The following is a 19,672-nucleotide window of genomic DNA, read 5'->3' as shown; positions in this document are numbered from 1 at the left end:
GGGGGGGGTAGTTAAAAGGGCTTGCTGAGCTGAGCACTGAGCCTGCTTGGGATTCTCTCTTATCTTTCCCTCTGTCCCCCATCCTCACCCCCGTTCTCTGTTCTCTCTCTCTCTCAAAAAATATTAATTTAAAAAATAAACTTAAAATAATATTCAAAGAGATAAAGGAATAACATTTGTAACATAAGACTAGAACACTACAAAAGAAAACCAGATGTAAAAATAACTAATTAGGGGCACCTGGGTGGCTCGGTGGGTTAAAGCCTCTGCCTTCGGCTCAGGTCATGATCCCGGGGTCCTGGGATCGATCCCCGCATGGGGGGGGGGGGGTCTCTGCTCAGCGGGGAGCCTGCTTCCTCCTCTCTCTCTGCCTGCTTCTCTACCTTTTTGTGATCTCTGTCTGTCAAATAAATGAATAAAATCCTTTAAAAAAATTAAAAAATATGGGGCGCCTGGGTAGCTTAGTGGTTGAAGCCTCTGCCTTCGGCTCGGGTCATGATCTCAGGGTCCTAGGGTCCTGGGGTCCTGGGATCGAGCCCCGAATTGGGCTCTCTGCTCAGCGGGGAATCTGCTTCCCCCTCTCTCTCTGCCTGCCTCTCTACCTACTTGTGATCTCTCTCTGTGTGTCAAAAAAGTAAATAAAATCTTTAAAAAAATAAAAAATTTTAAAAAATTTAAAAATAAAAATAACTAATTAAAACTTCTAGGAAGCAGGGCACCCTGGGTCGCTCAGTCAGCTAAGCATCTGCCTTTGGCTTAGGTCATGATTCCAGGGTTCTGGGGTCAAGCCCTGACATTGGGCTCACTGCTCAGCAGGGAGCCTGCTTCTCCCTCTGCCCCTCCCCTGCTTGGGCTTGTTCTCTCTCTTTCTCAAATAAATAAATAAAATATTAAAGAAAAACAAAAACATTCTAGGAAGCAAAAAATTTTTCTATGAAATAAACTCTATGTCTGGGTCAAACTATTGATTTGATGAGGCTAAAAAAGGAACGATAGAATTAGAAATAAATCCAGAGAAAACACCCAGAAAGTGGCACAGAGACTTAAAACATGGGAAATAAAAAGAAGAAGTGGATATAAAGGGAGAAACCAAGTCCTCTGATAGCTATTCTCCTAACAGAATGTAAAGTGGTACAAACTTCGGAGGGCAATATAGCAGCGTCACAATGTGACGCAATTACACATGAAACTACTCAAATACTTCTGAAAACTTTGTCAGGAAAAGCAACATTTATATAAGAAGATCCCCCTGGTGAAAAATTATGAACAACCAAAATGTCTAGCAACAGATAAATGATTTAAAAACCTTGTTAAGTGTGATAAATATAAAAAAAGGGTTTTGCAGCACCTTGGAAAATGCATACACTTACTGAGCGGAAAATAATCAGAAAATAGAGTATCTAGGCAAATTATTACCGCATAGGAATCATATAGGTGCACAGTCAAAAACAGGCATTCTTTATTGGAGTGAAAGGGTAAACTACTCTAACAGTCGATTCATACTGCTGTAATAATGTTGGTATAATAATTTTTAATATAGTAAATGAGAATAGGAGCAAATTAAATTAACTTTTCAAAGACAAGGAATAAGTTTTTACAAAGATCTGTAAAATATAGTCAGTTGTCAAAAAGTGTACCAAAAATTTCAGAAAAGTGTCTGACCTAGATGTCTTACACAAATTATGTATGTGAGCCTTCCAATTTTCTTGTTACTGTTTCTTTAAAACTAGAAAGGAAAATGAGGTTCTCTGAAACTAATGCAAACAGCTATAGGGGTAGGTCTTTTTTGTTGAGTTTATCAAGGGTAATAGTTACAATTTTCGAGAATTAAACATTTCACAGGTCAAAGAAGACACTAGATGAAAGCCTATTTATTTTCACAAATTTCAACTTCTAGGAACTTCAGTTCTATATTAGTCATGAGTTATACAATCCTTATAGATGTGTGGACTATTTGCGCTCTAAGAGAAAAGGAAAGTACATAAATTTAATAATTCTTTAATTTTACTGACTAAAGCACGGAGGCCTGTACAAGGAAAGTGACTTCTCCAAAACAACACAGAGAGCTAGCCTCTGAGCCAACCTTGGTCAGACAGTCTTTAAATGTTTAAAACTAATTCTGAAGAAATGGTATGATCTCTGAGATTTGCTTTAAATTAATTGAGTTTATTTTCTTTGGGGGAGCCTGAGGTATGACGGGCAGTGAGTTAATCAGGTTTGAAACTGGATGATAGGTCCACTGGGGTCAGTCATGGTATTATTGTGTGCAATTATGCACATTTTAATTTCTCATGATGAAAAAGTTTAAATAATATCTAAAATAGTAAGTGGTTGAGATCTCAAAATAAGTGGCAAATCTGTCAAACCTGTGGCCCAAAACCAGAATTACCAGACGTGTAGCAGATGACTGGTGACCTGAGTTTATTTAATGTCATTCAGCTGTGATTGCTGAGGTTTTTAAATGGTTTTCCATCATGACTGTAATAAAAGATGCATGTTTCTCATTAGACACGCGAAACTACCCAAGCTCAGAAATTGAACAAACAACCCACTGAATGAATTAGCACTTTAAATACATTTGGAAAATTACATTTGGAACAAAATTAATTCTTTAAATTAAAAAAAGGGCAGATTTTCCATAACATGCGCATGCACAACAGATGTTAATAAACCCGCCTCGCTACACTACACAGTGATTAAAATCATCTGTATGATTAAAGCCCTTAAAACAAGTAGAAGATAAAGCACTCAGAGTCAATGAAAAGACTAGAGGTCAGCACATCTCCTTACTGCAAAACCTTCCTAACAAAGCACACTGGCTACTTAAAAACAAAACAAAAAACACTAAATTTAGTAAATAGCATTCACTTGATTATTTATGTAACAGACAACACATTTCTAGAGTGCTTCGATCTGGAGAGTAGGGAATGAAACATATCCAAGAACTCTGAACGAGGTAAGAATTTAAAGGGACTAGCAGGATGACAATGCTTTTATAAACTCTTATAAATATCCATTTTTTTAAGGTTGCCTCATGCCCATGCCCCCTCTCTCTGTGAAGTTAATAAATAAAATCTAAAAAATAAAATAAAGGGCATCTGGGTGACTCAGTCAGTTAACCAGTTGCCTTCGGCTCAGGTCATGATCCCAGGGGCCTGGGATTGAGCCCCGCATTGGGCTCCCTGCTCGGTAGGGAGCCTGCTTCTCCCACTCCCTCTGCCTACGTGTGCTCTCTCTCTGTCAAATAAATAAATAAAATTTTAAAAAATAAACAAATAGTAAAATATAAAATAAAATATATATAATCCTACTACCGATAACTACTTTTAATTACTGATTTGTTTACCTCCAACCTTTCGGGGTTTTCTTTCAGTCTTTTTTCTATGTATACATTATGTGTAATTTATCTTCTAACTTTTATAAAATTTTTATAAAACTGCTATAATTTTGCTTCTTTCTTTCCTCACTTAACAATATATCATAAGTACTTCCCTAACCCACTAAATACTTCCCCCCAGGGGGCACCTGGGTAGCTCAGTGGGTTAAAGTCTCTGCCTTCAGCTCAGGTCATGATCTCAGGGTCCTGGGATTGAGCCCCGAATTGGGGGGGAGGGGGGTCTCTGCTCAGCAGGGAGCCTGCTTCCTCCTCTCTCTCTGCCTGCCTCTCTACCTGCTTGTGATCTCTGTCAAATAAATAAATAAAATCTTTAAAAAAAATAATTTCCCCCCAAAACAGGATTTTTATTATTTCTGTATGGTATAAGAGTCCCACTTAAGGATGTACCATAAATTTATTTGACCAACCATCTGCTACTAAACATTTAAATTAATCCAGATTTTTCTTTTTTTACAATTATAAGTAACATGTTTGGAAAAATTCTTGAATATAATTTGTCTCAATCTTTGATTATTTTCTTGGACCCGATTCCTAGAAGTGGAATGTACCGGGTCCAAGGTCTGAACCTTTTAAACTCTTGATGCATACCGCATTCCAGAAAAGTTATACCAATTTACACATCCATCACCACTACTACTACTCTCCCACCACCTGTATCCTTCTGACCAGAATCCAAACACAGATGATGAGCCCTGGCCCCTCAAGAGAAAAAGGAAAAAAAGAAAACCCTTTCTCTTCATAAACAAAGGGCTGATTATAAATACACAGACCTGAAAGGTGAAAAGCAGAGGGTGCTGCCTGGGGCCCAGAGCCTAGATCTGCTCACTCAGGTCACAAGAAAGCAGCCGCAGGCCCCTTGCACTGGTCCACCCTCCTCTCGCCCGCTGCGACTGTGGGTACACCGCTTCCTCTGCTGGAACACCTCCTCCTGCCCTACTCACTGCCAACCCTCCCGCTTTTCCTCCAGAATTCTTCAGTAATCCCCAATGCAGACTGAATACTTTTCCACTCTGCTTTGACAAGCACCTAGATTACCTCTATTTTAAAACTTGTTTAACACGCTAAAGTGTAATTAATCAATGGTCTGCCCACTACACGAAGACAATGAGTTCCTTTGGGGAAAGGACTGTTTCTTCAGCACCTGGCAAAGTCCCTGGGAGACAGCACTGAAGAAAAATTCATAAATGAGTTCATCCCAAAGCAGGGAGTCTAGAGCAGGGGTTAGAGAACTTTTTCTGTAAAGAACCAGAGAACAAACATTTCAGGCTTTGCGGGCCACACGGTCTCTGTCACAAGCACTCACTCTGCTTCGGTGGCACAAAAGCAGTCACAGACAATATGTAAATGAATGGACACGGCTATGTTCTGATAAAAGTTTACTGCCAAAACCAGGTGGCGGGCTGGATTTGGCCTGTGAACCACAGGTTGCTGCTCCCTGGTTTAAAGGAAGGACCTTTAAACTTTAAAAAGTCAGGGAGGAAAGATAATGAAAAGATCATAAAGATTTAAGGCTATGAAAGGCTCAGGCTCAAATGTGCGTCCAGAACTCAATTATTTCCATTTGTATTCCAAATTCCTTTCCTCTGTGAGTTGGTCTGTGATGCAGAGTAAGGAACGGGGAACCAGAGAAGATCAGAGGAGATGACAGCAGCCGGAGATGGGAGCCAAGCCCTAGTGTCGGGCCGCGGCCACAGGCCAAAAAGGATGAGCAGGCTAAGAAGTGCAGCAGAGATTCAACCAGAAGGGATGCGACTGGACTTTCAAAGCTGGACAGTCATCCTAACTACTGACTATCAGAAAACAGAAAATGGACTGAAGACATCTACAGTAAATAGTTCAGAGTCTCAACACACTTTGAATTATGCATCAGAACAATAGACGGGCTTGCCTCCACGGAGCGAAGGAGGAGAAAAGCACAACGTTCAACAAGAGGGGGCCGTTCGGGTTCCAAAGAAGGTCCTTCCTCGCTGCTGATGCCTTCCTGCCTCTGCTGTCTCAGGCCAACTCTCCTCTCCTGCACTCCGCCCTGCCCTCACCCTGCACAACCAGAAAATGACTCCAGCCTGAGCCCGTGTGGACCACAAGAGCCTGTTTTCTCTGCAATGCGCAGGGGTTGTCTGAGGAGAGAGTACATTTAAGCAGAGCCTTACTTTTCATGGTCCCTTCCTCTTCCTCATCCTCTGCGTTGATCACCATGGTGCCCAGCTGTGACGGCAATGTGTCCCCATGCTCGATCATAGTGCTGGCTCCGTCACTCGTGGCGCTGGCTACCCGGACAGTACCCATCTCATCACCTGCTGCTCGAACCATCGTGCCGGAGTCCATCTCATCCTCCTCCTGTGAGAGGGCAAAACTTCAAGTCAGGCCCGACTGGATCGAAAGGCCTGGGTCCTTGGAATTACTATTATTGATCTCAGTGCAAGCATTTCAGGATTTGATGCCAACTGGGGTGCTAGACCCATACCTCTGAGAAGTGAGAGCACTCTTACTTAACCAAAGAAGATCATAAAGTCAGCCAGGCAAGAGTGGCATATCTAACCCGGGAGGGAGGACCCTCTCCCTCTCCCCTTCCTCTCTCCTTCATAAGAGTTTCACAACAGAGGGGTGCCTGGCTGGCTCAGTCAGAGGAGCCCACGGCTCTTGATCTCAGGGTCATGAGTGTAGCCCCTGTGAGTACAGCCATTTTTTTTTAAAAGATTTTACTCATTAATTTGATAGAAGACACAAGCAGGGGGAGCAGGAGAGGGAGAGGGAGAAGCAGTCTCCCCGCCAAGCAGGGAGCCCGATGCGGAACTCGATCCCAGAACTCCGGGATCACGACCCGAGCCGAAGGTAGAAGCTCAACCATTTGAGCCACCCAGGCACCCCTGGGTTTGTTTTTTTTTTTAAATAGTTTTACAACGGGGCGCCTGGGTGGTTCAGTGGGTTAAAGCCTCTGCCTTCGGCTCAGGTCATGGTCTCAGGGTCCTGGGATCGAGCCCCACATCGGGCTCTCTGCTCAGTGGGAAGCCTGCCTCCTCCTCCTCTCTCTCTCTCTGCCTACTTGTGATCTCTGTCAAATAAATAAATAAAATCTTTTTTAAAAAAATAGTTTTATAACATAGAGGTGCACACCCTTGGAATCTCAGGCTTATGAGGGAGTCTGCAGGTATAAAATGTACATTTTAGTACTGATCCTTGATTCCCCCAAAGGGCATGAAAAACCAAGTTTCAGACCTGAACATTTGCTTTTCCAAATTTAAAAAAAAATGAGAAAAAAAAAAGGTAAATGGAAGAAATGATAAGGGGCCAGAGAGTAAAATTTGGAAGTGTCTTAGGAAGCACTGTGAGAATGAGCACGGCCTCAGCAAGCCCTTAGCAGTGTCCCGGGCAGGCCATAATCTTGCAAGGAGCATCCCCAGCCCCAGGCCGACCTGTTACCCCCACTCATCTCCCCTGAGCCGGCAATCAGGAAATAACACGCACGAATGCCCGAGGCCCACAGCGGGGCCTGCCACTCACGGAGTTCTCGTCGTCGTCCTGGTCCACCTCCCGCTGCTGGGCTTCCTGGCGTTTCAGCTTCACATCCATGGCCTCGTTAATTAGGTCCCGCAGGATCGACACCCCCTTGGCGCTCTTGACGAATGGGTGCTTCAATGAGAAAGACGACGACACTGGAGATGGTATCGAGGGCACCAGTGCCCACCCAGCGCCTGGCGCACTGGAGGGACTGGATACCATCTGCTCAATCCACAAATCTCTTCTTTCTCTTTCTGTTTTGGGTGAGCGCCATGTGCCACACTCACTTTATAACTCTGACCAGACGCACATTCGGGCTTTGCCCATCTTTTTCAGCCTGGCTGCCAAAGTCTCCTCTGTTTCTCACTGCCGAATCTAGAGATTCTCAACAGGGTGGTATCGCCCCCTAGAGGAAGTTTGCTAAACATGCTGGGAGCTGGTAGTGGCATTGAGGGCATGTCAGGGGAGCCAGAGACAGCAGCAAGCCTTCAAGGTGTGGAACGGTCCCACATGACAGTGAACTGTGGCACATTCTGTGCATCTTTCAAATTCGCAGAGTATAGATATGCTTCAGTACATATTTTTTTCAATAGATAAGCAAGAAGTCCAGTAATCTAAGAGATGATTTTTAGAGGGTAAGGCTTAAATGTCATAAAGATATTGTTTAAATAACACCGAAAAATTTACTCACCCTGCTTATTCTTCCTATACAATGTGCTACCTAGCATTGCCAACTACAAATTTAGGTAAATAAAAAGGGTTTTAGTGCAAAATTGTAGTTACCGCAGAAATACTAAAACTGGTCACAAATATATAAGAGATGTAGACCCAAATATCAATCAGCGAAGACACTAGAAAAACAGGGATAGTGTGGAATGATGAAATAAATAATAAATATATAAATAATAAAAATAATGGAATGTAAATGAATACAAAAAATGCTTGAATTTTTTAATATTAATACCACTGTACATTTTTGTTATTTGTGTTGGTAGTACAATAAGAAATTCACACAGTTGGGAAGTTACGTCTGGAATTTCTTTTGCGGTCTTCCCAACTGATTCTGACATTTTCCCCCCAGTGTTTCTCTTTGCAACCTGTTCTCTATTCCCCAGCACCCACCAGAGGAAATATGGTCTCTAAGGTCTCTGTAAGTACTCAGGAGATTAGAAGTATGCCCCAGCACATGGTGGGATTGCAAAAGAGATTTATTTTCCATAAAACTTCATCAGTAACCCCTCCCGGCAGGAAAGGACTCTGTCAATACACTTAGAAATAAGACCAACCCAGGCTCATTTGCAAGAATATCGTATTTCCTTGTTCTCTCTTGGAAAATCTGTAAGATCATTTCCCTCCTCTTATCACATACAAATAAGCCTGGTCTGTTATTATTTAACATCACTTCTATGCCAGTGTCCATCCACTTGCTGTCCTATACTGCTTGAATGGAATGGTTTCTGTTCTTACTGTTTTTAACTCTAAACTCATTTATGGTTCTACGTAGAGGTATATAGCTACCTCATTATGTCTGCAAGTTGAGTCAAGCTAGAGCCCCTCTCTCTATACTGACACACACTTTATTATAAATCTTTATGCCTTCATTATGTCATACACATTATACTCTTTTTAAATTATGGCCATAAACAGATCTTATTGTCTAAGAATTTCAATCCAGAACAGCAGTGAGAGTATTACAAATATACATACTAGTTAAAAAGGGGGGCACTGGGTCTGACATGGCTGAAAACCATTGGCCTAGCCCAGTAACAACCACAGATGCTTGTCAAATCCACAACATACTACTTCTAGTATGTGTGAAACATTATGTAAGGTTACACTATTATATCACTTAAACTTCACGACATATGAAGGTACTTGGTCTCTAATTATAGATAAGAAAACTAAAACAACAGAGAGGTTGTGTTATTTGCCCAAAGTCACGAAGTTGATAAACAGGAGGCCAGGATTCAAACCTGGACAGTATGACTCCTGAATCCAACCTCCTAACCACTGAGCAGACCGCCTACATACCCCTCCCATCCTTCCGGGCCCACGCACCGAGGTTCCCTGCTCCAGGACAGCGGTCCCAGTACCACCTGCCCAAAGCGGCCTCCTCCCATTATGCACTACAAGAGCACCTACCACTAATCTCAATTCCTCATCAGAACTGGATAGAGTTGTGGGCGCTCCTGCTTTGGAACCAAGAAGACCTAGGTTCTAGTCTTTGCTCTGCTGTTTCTCAGCTGATTGACTCTAAATGAGTTAACCTTTCTAAGCTTCCATTTTTTTCCCCTATAAAACTGCAGTAATAGCCATCCCTCCCAGGGTGTCTGTGATGACTAAATGGCACCCAGCACACAGCAGGTGCTCACTAAATGTCAGTTCCCAATCTCTGATCCCACAGAGCCCTCCATTTTCTTGCATTATCGTCTTGTTCAGTGATTTAATATTCTTTTCTACTCAGAGTCAAAGCTCCCTAGAGGCAGAAAATGTCTTCTACTTCTTTACCATCTCCTTACAGGTGGGTTGCCAGCATGTTTTGGCCAGTATGTGAATGAAACAGGCAGCATCCTGGGGAGATTCATACCTGTAGGAGTTGAGTGGCCGTGGCTCTCTGCTCAGGGCTCTTTACAAGACACTGCTTCACAAAATCCATGAAATTATCAGACCACAGTTCTGGCTTTCGAAACGTGGGGGGAGGGTTGGTGGGAATCATGAAGATCGCCTAGTTAAAAAGAAATTTGTGGGGAGGGTAAAATAAAAGTGATGCACCAATGAACACACAAGAGATACCTTTGAAGTTTAAAAAAATTATTTTCCTCTTATCCACTGATCAGCCCACCCAAATGCCAACAAAAGTCTTAAGTATCTCACAGTAGAAAGCATGACAATTAGAGAAGTTGTTAGAGTTCTCTTTCTCCTTCTTTCATATGTATTTTTGTTCCCTCAACCTCACAGTATCTAGCAAGTTTATTTTGGTTTTTGCTAACCACAGTACACTGCCTTCAAAGTGAAAAGGCAAGACCCGAGAGCACTGACAGCCTGAAGATCATCTCAGCCCCACAGTGGTCAAATTTCCCTCCCCATAAGAGTCACCATCACCACTAGATGTGAGCAGTGAATGGGAGGAGATCATAAACAGGAAAGTCCCTCAAATCACAACAGATTCATTAACGTCCAGGCGGAGGCAATTTAATGTATTTGAAAAAAACAAAAACAAAAACCAGAACACCACAATGCAGTTAAATTCTTCTATTTCAAAAAATTAAAACTATCATTTACTGTCCAATAAAAGAAGAGGTAAATTAAAAAAAAAAAAAAAAAAAGCTCTGCAATAAGCAGCTTAAACTATATTCTTTAAATCTACTAATAAATCCTCCCACACCCTTCCCCATTTCTGCCCCCCAAAAAGAAGGGACTTATCTTTGAGCACATAAATACTTTTTAAAAAAGTGTTAAGCCTTTTAATGGAAGAACTAATTAATAAAAGCGGAGGAGCTGGGCTGGGAGGTATGGAGGACTATACAGACACCGAGGAAGGAAGGGCCGAGGCTTTTTAACAGTGCTGTGATGAGAGGTCTGGGGTGGGTACAGTTTACAAGCCCCTTAGGGTGTCACAGCGATAGCTTCAGTGGAGACTGGACCGATGGGCCCTCACTATTCTGGAAATCCATGGAGGCTGCAAAGTACAAAGCCTCCAGACGAGGAGAGTCTAGAGAATCTAGGAAGCAGAACCTACCCATGTAAATACCTCTGAGGGCAAGGCAGGAAAAAGATAACAAACAAATCGGGCTGGGTGTTAGTGACATGAGTTCAAGAAAATAGTTTGCTTTCCTCTTAACACTGGCATGAGAAAAACAGTACAGAAAACACTGTGATAAGTGACAAGGGATACTTGGTGATTGGGGAATCTTGGAGACTGATAAAATGGAAAGCCAGTGCCCTGTATAAAGGAGGGGACCACTGCCCAGCTCCAGTTAATGTTATGTTAAAATGTGAGCACCTAAATTATTAAAAATATATAGATTGCACAAGCCAAACCAAGCATTTCTGTGCCCTGTGTCCTGTCAGATGGCTAGCAACACACAACCCCTGACATGGAGGTGGTAGATCACACTTGAATTGAACAGTGACGACAACTAGGAGTCTAGACTGACACTTACCGATCATATACAATTAATTCATTTGCTGTTTGGTACCTAAATCAAGTAAGTCACCAGCTCTCTAATGACCACCAGGAGCTAACCACTCTACTGGTTTCCTTACCCTCATTGGATGGATATCGGCATACGGCGGCTTTCCCTCAGCCATTTCTATGGCAGTTATTCCCAATGACCAGATATCTGCTACACAGTTGTATCCAATTTCCTGAATCACTTCTGGAGCCATCCAAAATGGTGTTCCTATCACTGTGTTTCTTTTGGCCATGGTATCCTAAAACAGAGAAAAGTAAAGATCAACACTAAGCATTAAAACTAGTGAAAAGAGACTTTTCCAACAATAAGAAGCATCTTATACTTGGGAATACATATAAAGACCACAGTCAATGCACAACTGAGCAGGTCACAAAAGAAATTCAAATGACCTAAAAATGTAAAAGACTCTCAATTCTGAAAACACACACATTAAAAAACCTGCAAAAAATAACAAACACTAAAATGAGGTTGACAAAAACTTAAAAGGTTAATAATAACGAGTGCTAACAACAGCACAGAAAGTCAGGCACTGGAATAACGTTACTAGAGTATAAATTGGTACAATTTTTGTGGGCAATTTGGCAATATTTATAAACTTTAAATGTGCATATCCTTTGATCCAAATCTTTTTCTAGAAATGTATCTTATGTGCAGGTGCCCAAATATACATGCAAAGGTATTGGAGAAACATCTGTAGTAGAGACGGAAAAACAAAAAGGAAACAACTCAAATGACCATGTAAAGGGGTAAATTAAATACAATAAATATCCACTGTATTTTTTTTTTAATGATTTATTTAGGGCTGCCTGGGTGGCTTAGTCAGCTGAGCATCCAGCTCTTGATTTTTGGCTCAGGTCATGATCTCAGGCTCTGGGGATCAAGCCCCAAGTCCGGCTCCCCGCTAGGCAGAGAGTCTGTTTCTCTCCCTCTCCCTCTGTCCCCCCATCTCCTTGACCCCTACTCACACATGTGCTCTCTCTCAAATTTTTTTTTTAAAGATTTATTTATTTTCAAGAGAGGGTACATGCAAGTGGGGGGAGGGGCAGGAGATAGAGGGAGAGAGAGAATCTCAAGCAGACTCGGTGCTAAGCATGTGACCTGATGTGGGGCTTGATCCCACAGCCCTGATCTCATGACCTGACCTGAAATCAGGAATCAGACCAACTGAAACACCCAAGTGCCCCATCCACCATATATTTTTTTTAAAAAAGAGATAGATTCATTTTCCTGGCATGGAAAAATGTACAAGGCATATTATAAAGAGAAAATCAGGTTGCAAAATTATAGATAATTATATTGTCATATATATTATGTATATATGACAAAAGAGCAACCAATAAAAACAAGTATTGTTGTTACATGGATAGCAAAAGAAAAATCTCCATACCCACCGAACTATTAACAACGGTTGTATCTAGAAGATGGAATCACGAAGGACTTTCACTTTCCATCCCATATACTCCTATAACACTCTGATGAGTTACATGAATATATAGTAAATGTGCTATCCAAAAATTTGAAAAAGAAAAATCATATTTGTGTACATCTATGTACACACATAATTTTTCTTTTCATTATAGAATATATTCTATAAAATAGCATGTATACATAGAGAAAGTCTTAGTTTGGGTCTTAGAGAAAAATGTATGAATCTAGCTCACATAGGCAAATAGTTATTTGCCTACTTCCCCAGAACAGTATGGCCTTAGTGAAAGAGAACCTTTCTAGAGCTCTTGTATTTTGGAAAGAGGATTTTAAACAGAACTAAATATGCAACAGGACTTGCCATCACTCCTGTTCCTTCTGAAATGCCTATGGCTTCAGTTAGGCTAGGCCAGTCAGAAGCAAATGATAGGTAATATTTTTAAATCGATCTTACTTAGTTGGTCCTATGTAAAAACTAGCACAGGAACTAACTTATCGCTTAGTCATTTCCTTTGCTCCGAAACTTAAATTTGCAGTTTTCAAATGGGGCTACTCAAAAGATGTTTTCAAGAATTATAGCCTTAAAATACTCATTATTTAGAAAGGAGTATTTATGTATCTAGAAATTTTTTGAAAACTGAGAATAATGAGTAGATACTAACCTACCTTGATCTGTATGACAAAGTTATATTGGTGCAGGAGCATAACGTGGGAAAATATTAAATCCAGAAAAAGACAATGGCATTGTATGTGTATTTATATGTGTGCATACACCCACCCACCCACCCACACACACACACAGCTTGAAGATATGATTAAAATGTCATTCCAAATTATAAGCAAAAGACAAAAAAGTGCTGGGCATCTGGCTGGTCATTTGCAAAATTCTATACTTAATTTCCTAACTTACATTTCTACCAAAGGAAGTTCAAATAGGTTGAAAATTTAAATACAAAGAACGAAATCCACAAAGTACTAAAGGAAGTATAGATGAACAGTTATACAATGTTGGAGCAGAAAAGGACTTTTATAGGTGACAGTGAAGGCAGAAACCATAATATAAAAGGGATATCTAGAATTTGGAACCTTTGGTATTTAAAGAAAAACCATAATCAAAGTAAAAAGATAACTAGCAAACTACAAAAAGACGTTTCAACATACATAACAAAGGATTAACAATTTTAACATATAATTTTTTTAAGTTTTGGTTTATCTTTTTCAGCAAATACTTTTTTTTTAAAAAAGTCCAACACAATTAGCAAAATTAAGATGAACAGTTAAGTTACAAAAGAAGAATTATAAATGGCCAATAATCAAATATAAAGATATTGTTTCAAAATGATTTAAAAAATACAATTTATTGCTCATTTGGTATTGGCAAATTAAGGGAAAATGGGTACAATCTTTTTTTTTAATTAATTATTTGATTTATTCATTTTAAGGAGGCCACACCCAGTGTGGGGCTTGAACTCACAACCCTGGGATCAAAGTTCACACTCTCTACTAAGCCAGACAGGCACCCCAAAAATGGATTTATTTATATTTATATTTATTTTATATTTATATTTATTTATATACTATAATTGGAAGCATAAATGTTTCCCTCAAAGCACTTTATGTGTTAATAACAAAATCTTTTGAAAGACCTGGTAATCACAAAATGGAATAAATTTCAGATTTTCTTTTTTAAACATCAAAGCAATTTTTGTGCCATTGCAATACTTTATTAAACTCCCTAACATAATCCAGGCAGATTTTAAAATAAAAACCAAAAAAAAAAAAAAATTTCTACCTAATACCAGCCCTAAACAAACAAAAAATATTCTTGCTACCATCCAAGAAAACTGTTGTGAATTTTTTTATGTATCTGTCCAGAACTGTTTCTATGTTTCTACATTTATGTCATATATACTTAGGTATTCTTCAAAATCAGGTAATTCTGTATTTCCTGTTTTGAAAACGTGGTTTTTGTCATTGCCATACACTGGTGAGGTAGGAAGAGAGTCAAAAGACTGTATCCGGGAACCAGACGAGGAGTGTTTTCAGTAAAGTAACTGCCAACTGCTACCCGGTTGAGATGGTGTTAGGTCTTATTCAAGAAAAGCAGTTGGGGGACGCCTGGGTGGCTCAGTTGGTTAAGCAGCTGCCTTCGGCTCAGGTCATGATCCCAGCATCCTGGGATCAAGTCCCACATCGGGCTCCTTGCTCAGCAGGGAGCCTGCTTCTCCCTCTGCCTCTGCCTGCCATTCTGTCTGCCTGTGCTCACTCTCTACCCCTCTCTCTCTCTGATAAATAAAATCTTTAAAAAAGAAAAAAGAAAAGCAGTTGGGACTGAATTTTTCTTCCTTTTGCAAACACGATGAATAGAATTTCAACTTCTACCCTGTCATTCTTGTTTTAGCTTTTATTTTTATCAAAGTTAAACCACGGGACCTAAACCCCAGGAAAAGATCTAAAATAACCCAGGAGCTCTTCTGTAACTTATGGTAATGGTACCTTCCATTACCTTTTTACAAATATAATGAAATTGAGTATTTTATTGAAAAAAAAAAAATCACTAAATGAAAGGAATTCCTTCTCCAGACAGAACTGAAAGTTATCAAGAAAAGTAACATTTTTACTTACTGTAAGTTGACCTGCTACCCCAAAATCTGCAAGTTTTGCATGTCCTTCTGTATTTAGCAAAATATTTCCTGCCTTGATATCTCGGTGTATTTTTCTCATAAAATGAAGGTATTCCAGTCCTTTAAGCGTTGATTGTAATATTGTAGCTATCTCATCTTCTGTTAACTATAAAAAGAATGAAAGATTAAAATTCCATTAGCTTATAGCATTTTACATTCAATAAAGGGAAAAAAATCAGGTCCAAGCTCCCCTCCTAGAATGTAAGGTCTTCAACCTGTGGCAGCATTTGACAGCTTATACCACCACTCCATTAACCCCTTCCAAAGTTACATGTCCTGTCCCATCTCTCCCCAAACATTAGATTCACGTACCTGCCTACACAGCATCTCCAGCTGCAAACCTAACACGCATCATAAGCAGAACACATCAAAATCAAGTTCTGTACACCCCACCCCACCTCTGTTCTTCCCACCATCTTCTTCCTCAGGGCAAGGCAGTTTCAGTTGCCCTGGCCAAACACCTTGAAATCATCCCTGGCTCTTCCCTAACTTCAAAATATATCCAAATATGTCCTCTGTAATCATTAATCACTCTAGTCCAAGCCACCAGCATGTGCTGCCTAAACTATTCTAATAATTGCCTAATTGGTCTCGCTGCTTTTGCCCTTGACCCTGGGCAGTGTATTTCCCACGTGGAAGCCTGTTATAATCAACCTTTGAAAATGCAAGCCAGAGCTGCTCAAAACCCTCCAGTCAACGGCTTCCTAAGCCACTCAAAATGAAAACCAGTCCTCACCAGAGTCTTACATGATCTGCTCTCCAGCTACCTTCCTCCTCTACACTTTCTACCTTGCTCATTCTGTTTCAGCCTTATAGCCTTCCTTACTGTTTCTCAAACACTCAAAGCACCCTTGTACTTCTGGGCCTTTTCACCTCACGTACTCTCTGTCTACAATGGTCTTCATCCAGAAAGTCAGAGAGGCCTTCCCCAGTTCCTTCCATTCCTAGATCATTCTCTACCCTTTATCCTATCTTATTGGTAAATGCAGTATTATCCCCATCTGACATATTATATGATATTTGTACACCTATTATGTGTTACCTTCCCTATTATGAACATAGCCCCATTTTAAAAATGTCTTTGGGGGCATATGGGTGGCTAAGTTGGGTAAGGACATCCAGCTCTTGGTGTCAGCTTGGGTCATGATCTCAGGATCATTAGATCAAGCTCCATGTCAGGCTCCGTGGTCAGGGGTGGGGGGTCTGCTTGAAGATTCTCTCCCTCTGCCCCTCCCCACACAGGCACACAAGCATGTGTGCATTCTCTTTCTCTCTCAGATAAATACATAAATCTTCAAACTTATTAAAAATAAATAAAAAATAAAATGTCTTTGGCTTGTTTACTATTGTATCCCTAGCCCCCAAAAAGCCATCTGACATGTAGCAGGTCCCAAAAAAATGTTTGTTGAATGATGATGAATAAATGAAAAGAAGACTGCTGATCGACCAGAATACGTGCTCAGCCCACGCTGATTTCCTGTAGACCCGACTCCAGTGAGAAAACAAATGCAATCCATTAACTAACTCTCAGCCTCCCTTCTGACCAACAATTCACATTTAGAAGAGAGCATGCTGTGGTGCAAAAAACAAGGGAAGGGATCAGGGATTAGAAAGACCTAGTTTTTACCCTTGGCTCTACGTTCTAGCTGTGGGACCTACGTCAAACTTCTCTTGGTCTCAGTTTCTCAATAAATAGGACCAATAAAACAGGACTACCAGCTTTCTTCAAGAATGTCATGAAAATCAAATGATATAAGGAGTATAAGAATGCACATGGCTTAAAAACTACCATGCTAACAATCAATAAATAGTTAATAAGCATCAACTATGAGCTAGACACTCTGCCAATAAAATTAAAGAGAGCTAATTATTAAGCATTTATTCTATGGTAGGCACTATTTTTGCAATCTCATTAAATCCTTACAAAAATCACATGAAATAAATACTATTATCATCACCATTTTACAGAAAATGAAGCTGAAGCACAACAAGTAATTTGTGCTTACAAATGACAGCACTCTCTCTGCAGGCCAAGCAAACACTACTGGCAAGGTTGCAAGCTGCAGGGTGGGTACTTCTGTGGCCTAAGAGAACAACGTTCATGTGACTGACTTACTGACGCCTTATTCTAACCAGTTAAGCTAATCAGTTAAGGGAGCACTGCCCATAGAAATATAATGTGAGCCACAAACAGAACTTTTAATTTTCTAGGAGCCACATTTTTTTAAAAAAAGCAAAATTTATTTACATTTTTTTTTTTTAGTCATCTCCATACCCAACGTGGGGCCCGAACTCATGATCCCAAGACCAAGAGTTGCACACTCCTCCAACTGAGCCAGCCAGGCACCTCTAAATTAATTCTGATAATATATTTTAACTATATTTATCCAATATATTATCATTTCAACATGTGATCAATATATAAAAAATGTAAAGTTTTTTTTTCTTCTTGTAATAATTCTTCAAAATCTGGTATTTTATACTTATAGCACAACTCAATTCGGACTAGCCACATTTAAAGTCCTCAGTAACCACACGTAGCTAGTGACTATCATGCTAGATGAGACGGAATTAAGATATTTTACAAAATAATGTGTAATAATTAAAGACCAGCACTTGATAGCTAAAAAGTAGATAAATACAATAAACTAATATTAAAACATGAAATGCACCATTAAAATTAGTTTTGGATTGCTTCAAGATACCTGAAACAAAGTAATTTAATGCTGCACATAAGAAGGCCTGGAACAGAATTTTTTTTTTTTTTTTTAAGTGGGCTCCCTGCCCAACACAGAGCACAAGGTGGGACTTGAACTTTCTGGGGCCTGAGATCCAGACCTGAGCTGAGATTAAGAGTTGGACTCAACCAACTGAGCCACCTAGATGCCCCTGGAGCCCAATTTTTAATTCAATAAATTATTCAAGCTTTGGGACTTCTTTAAATATAACTTATGGTAAGATATAATTCCAAGCTAAAGAACTTGCTATTTGATTAGAAAAGCATACTAACTCTGAATAATGTAAATTAAGAAAAGGATATAGTCATATAGATAACCCAAAAGTTACAACTGAGTTTTTTTATTTTTAAATTATTATTATTTTAATTCCAGTATAGTTAACATATAGCATTCTATTAGTTTCAGGTGTAAAATACAGTGACTCATCAATTGGGTATATTACTCAGTGCTCACCATAAGTGTACTCTGAATCCCCAGCCCCTATTTCACCCATCCCCCAACTATCTCCCCTCTGGTAACCATCTGTTTGCTCCCTACAGTTAAGAGCCTGTTTTTTTAGTTTGTCTCTTTTTTTTCCCCTTTGTTCATTTGCTTTGTTTCTTAAACTCCACATGCGAATGAAATCATATGACATTCGTCTTTCTCTGGCTTATTTTGCTTAGCATTATACTCTTTAGATTCTTTCATTCTTTTTTATGGCTGAATAATATTTATAAACACACACACACACGCACACACACACACACTCACACACACTATTTATAAACACACACACACACGCGCACACACACACACACACACACACACCCAACGTGTTCTTTATCCATCCATCTACCAATAGACACTTGGGCTGCTTCCAGAATCTGGCTACTGTGAATAATGCTACAATAAACACGGGCATGCATATATGCCTTAGAATCAGCTTTTGTATTCTTTGGGAAAATACCCAGTAGTGTGATTACTAGATCCTAGGGTAGTTCTATTTTTAATTTTTTTGAGGATACAACTGAGTTTTAAAATATTCTCACCTTAAATTCCTAGAGTGCCTCACAAAGTACAAAGTACTTTTCCATATTTAAATTAATTTTCACAAGTCTACAAATATTTAACATAGGTATTATTCCTATTTTTCTCATTAAAACAAACAAACAAAAAAAAACTAAAGGCTAAGATGTCTCTAGCTTCTACTTTTATCCATTCACAGTCCACACAGAAGCCACAGTTTATCACAGAAACCACAGTTTATCTTCTAAATTGTACATAATCAAATGTCTCCTGACACGCTTAGAACGTGGCAGTGGCTTCCTATTATAGTCAGAATAAAAGGCAAACTCATTACCGTGGCCAACAATACCAACAGAATCCGGGCCTGCTCCCGTCTCACCTCACCTCCTGTACAGGTCCTCTCGCCTCTCCCCTCTCCTCACAGTGGCCTTCTTTGCGCCAAACCTGTTCTACCCTCAGGATCCCTGCACTGCTTATTGCCCTACCTGGAATGTCTTTTAGAAGTCAAAGCTCCATCTTGTCATTCAAGTTTTACTTTAAATGTTACCCCCCTGAGTGGACTTTCTCAGCCGTCCACTTTCAGGTAGCTCACTGAGCACTCTCTGCCAGTCCGTTTCTTCAAAGAAATGATCACTATCTGGTATTTCTTTTCTCGTTACCAACAGTTGGCTTTGTGGTTGCCCTACTAGAAAATGTACAAGCACAAAAGCAGGGTTGTTGTCTTCTTTA

The 19,672-nt window shown here is 40.0% G+C and overlaps 1 protein-coding gene across 1 annotated transcript in view; it reads right to left on the bottom strand.

Annotated features, from left to right (window-relative positions):
- The window catches only part of STK4 (serine/threonine kinase 4), a 92,806-nt gene that overhangs the window by 57,557 nt on the left and 15,577 nt on the right, over positions 1 to 19,672 (bottom strand). The window contains exons 5-9 of the mRNA XM_059407085.1: positions 15,142 to 15,306; positions 11,162 to 11,329; positions 9,483 to 9,620; positions 6,899 to 7,027; positions 5,548 to 5,734 (exon numbers count right to left, since the gene is read on the bottom strand). Coding sequence (XP_059263068.1) covers positions 5,548 to 5,734; positions 6,899 to 7,027; positions 9,483 to 9,620; positions 11,162 to 11,329; positions 15,142 to 15,306 — 787 coding nt within the window. The remainder of the gene's footprint in view (positions 1 to 5,547; positions 5,735 to 6,898; positions 7,028 to 9,482; positions 9,621 to 11,161; positions 11,330 to 15,141; positions 15,307 to 19,672) is intronic.

This window comes from Mustela nigripes, chromosome 7, assembly GCF_022355385.1.
Source record: "Mustela nigripes isolate SB6536 chromosome 7, MUSNIG.SB6536, whole genome shotgun sequence".
In the NCBI taxonomy this organism is placed as follows: Eukaryota; Metazoa; Chordata; class Mammalia; order Carnivora; family Mustelidae; genus Mustela; species Mustela nigripes.
This window is presented reverse-complemented; position numbering and strand designations above follow the sequence as displayed.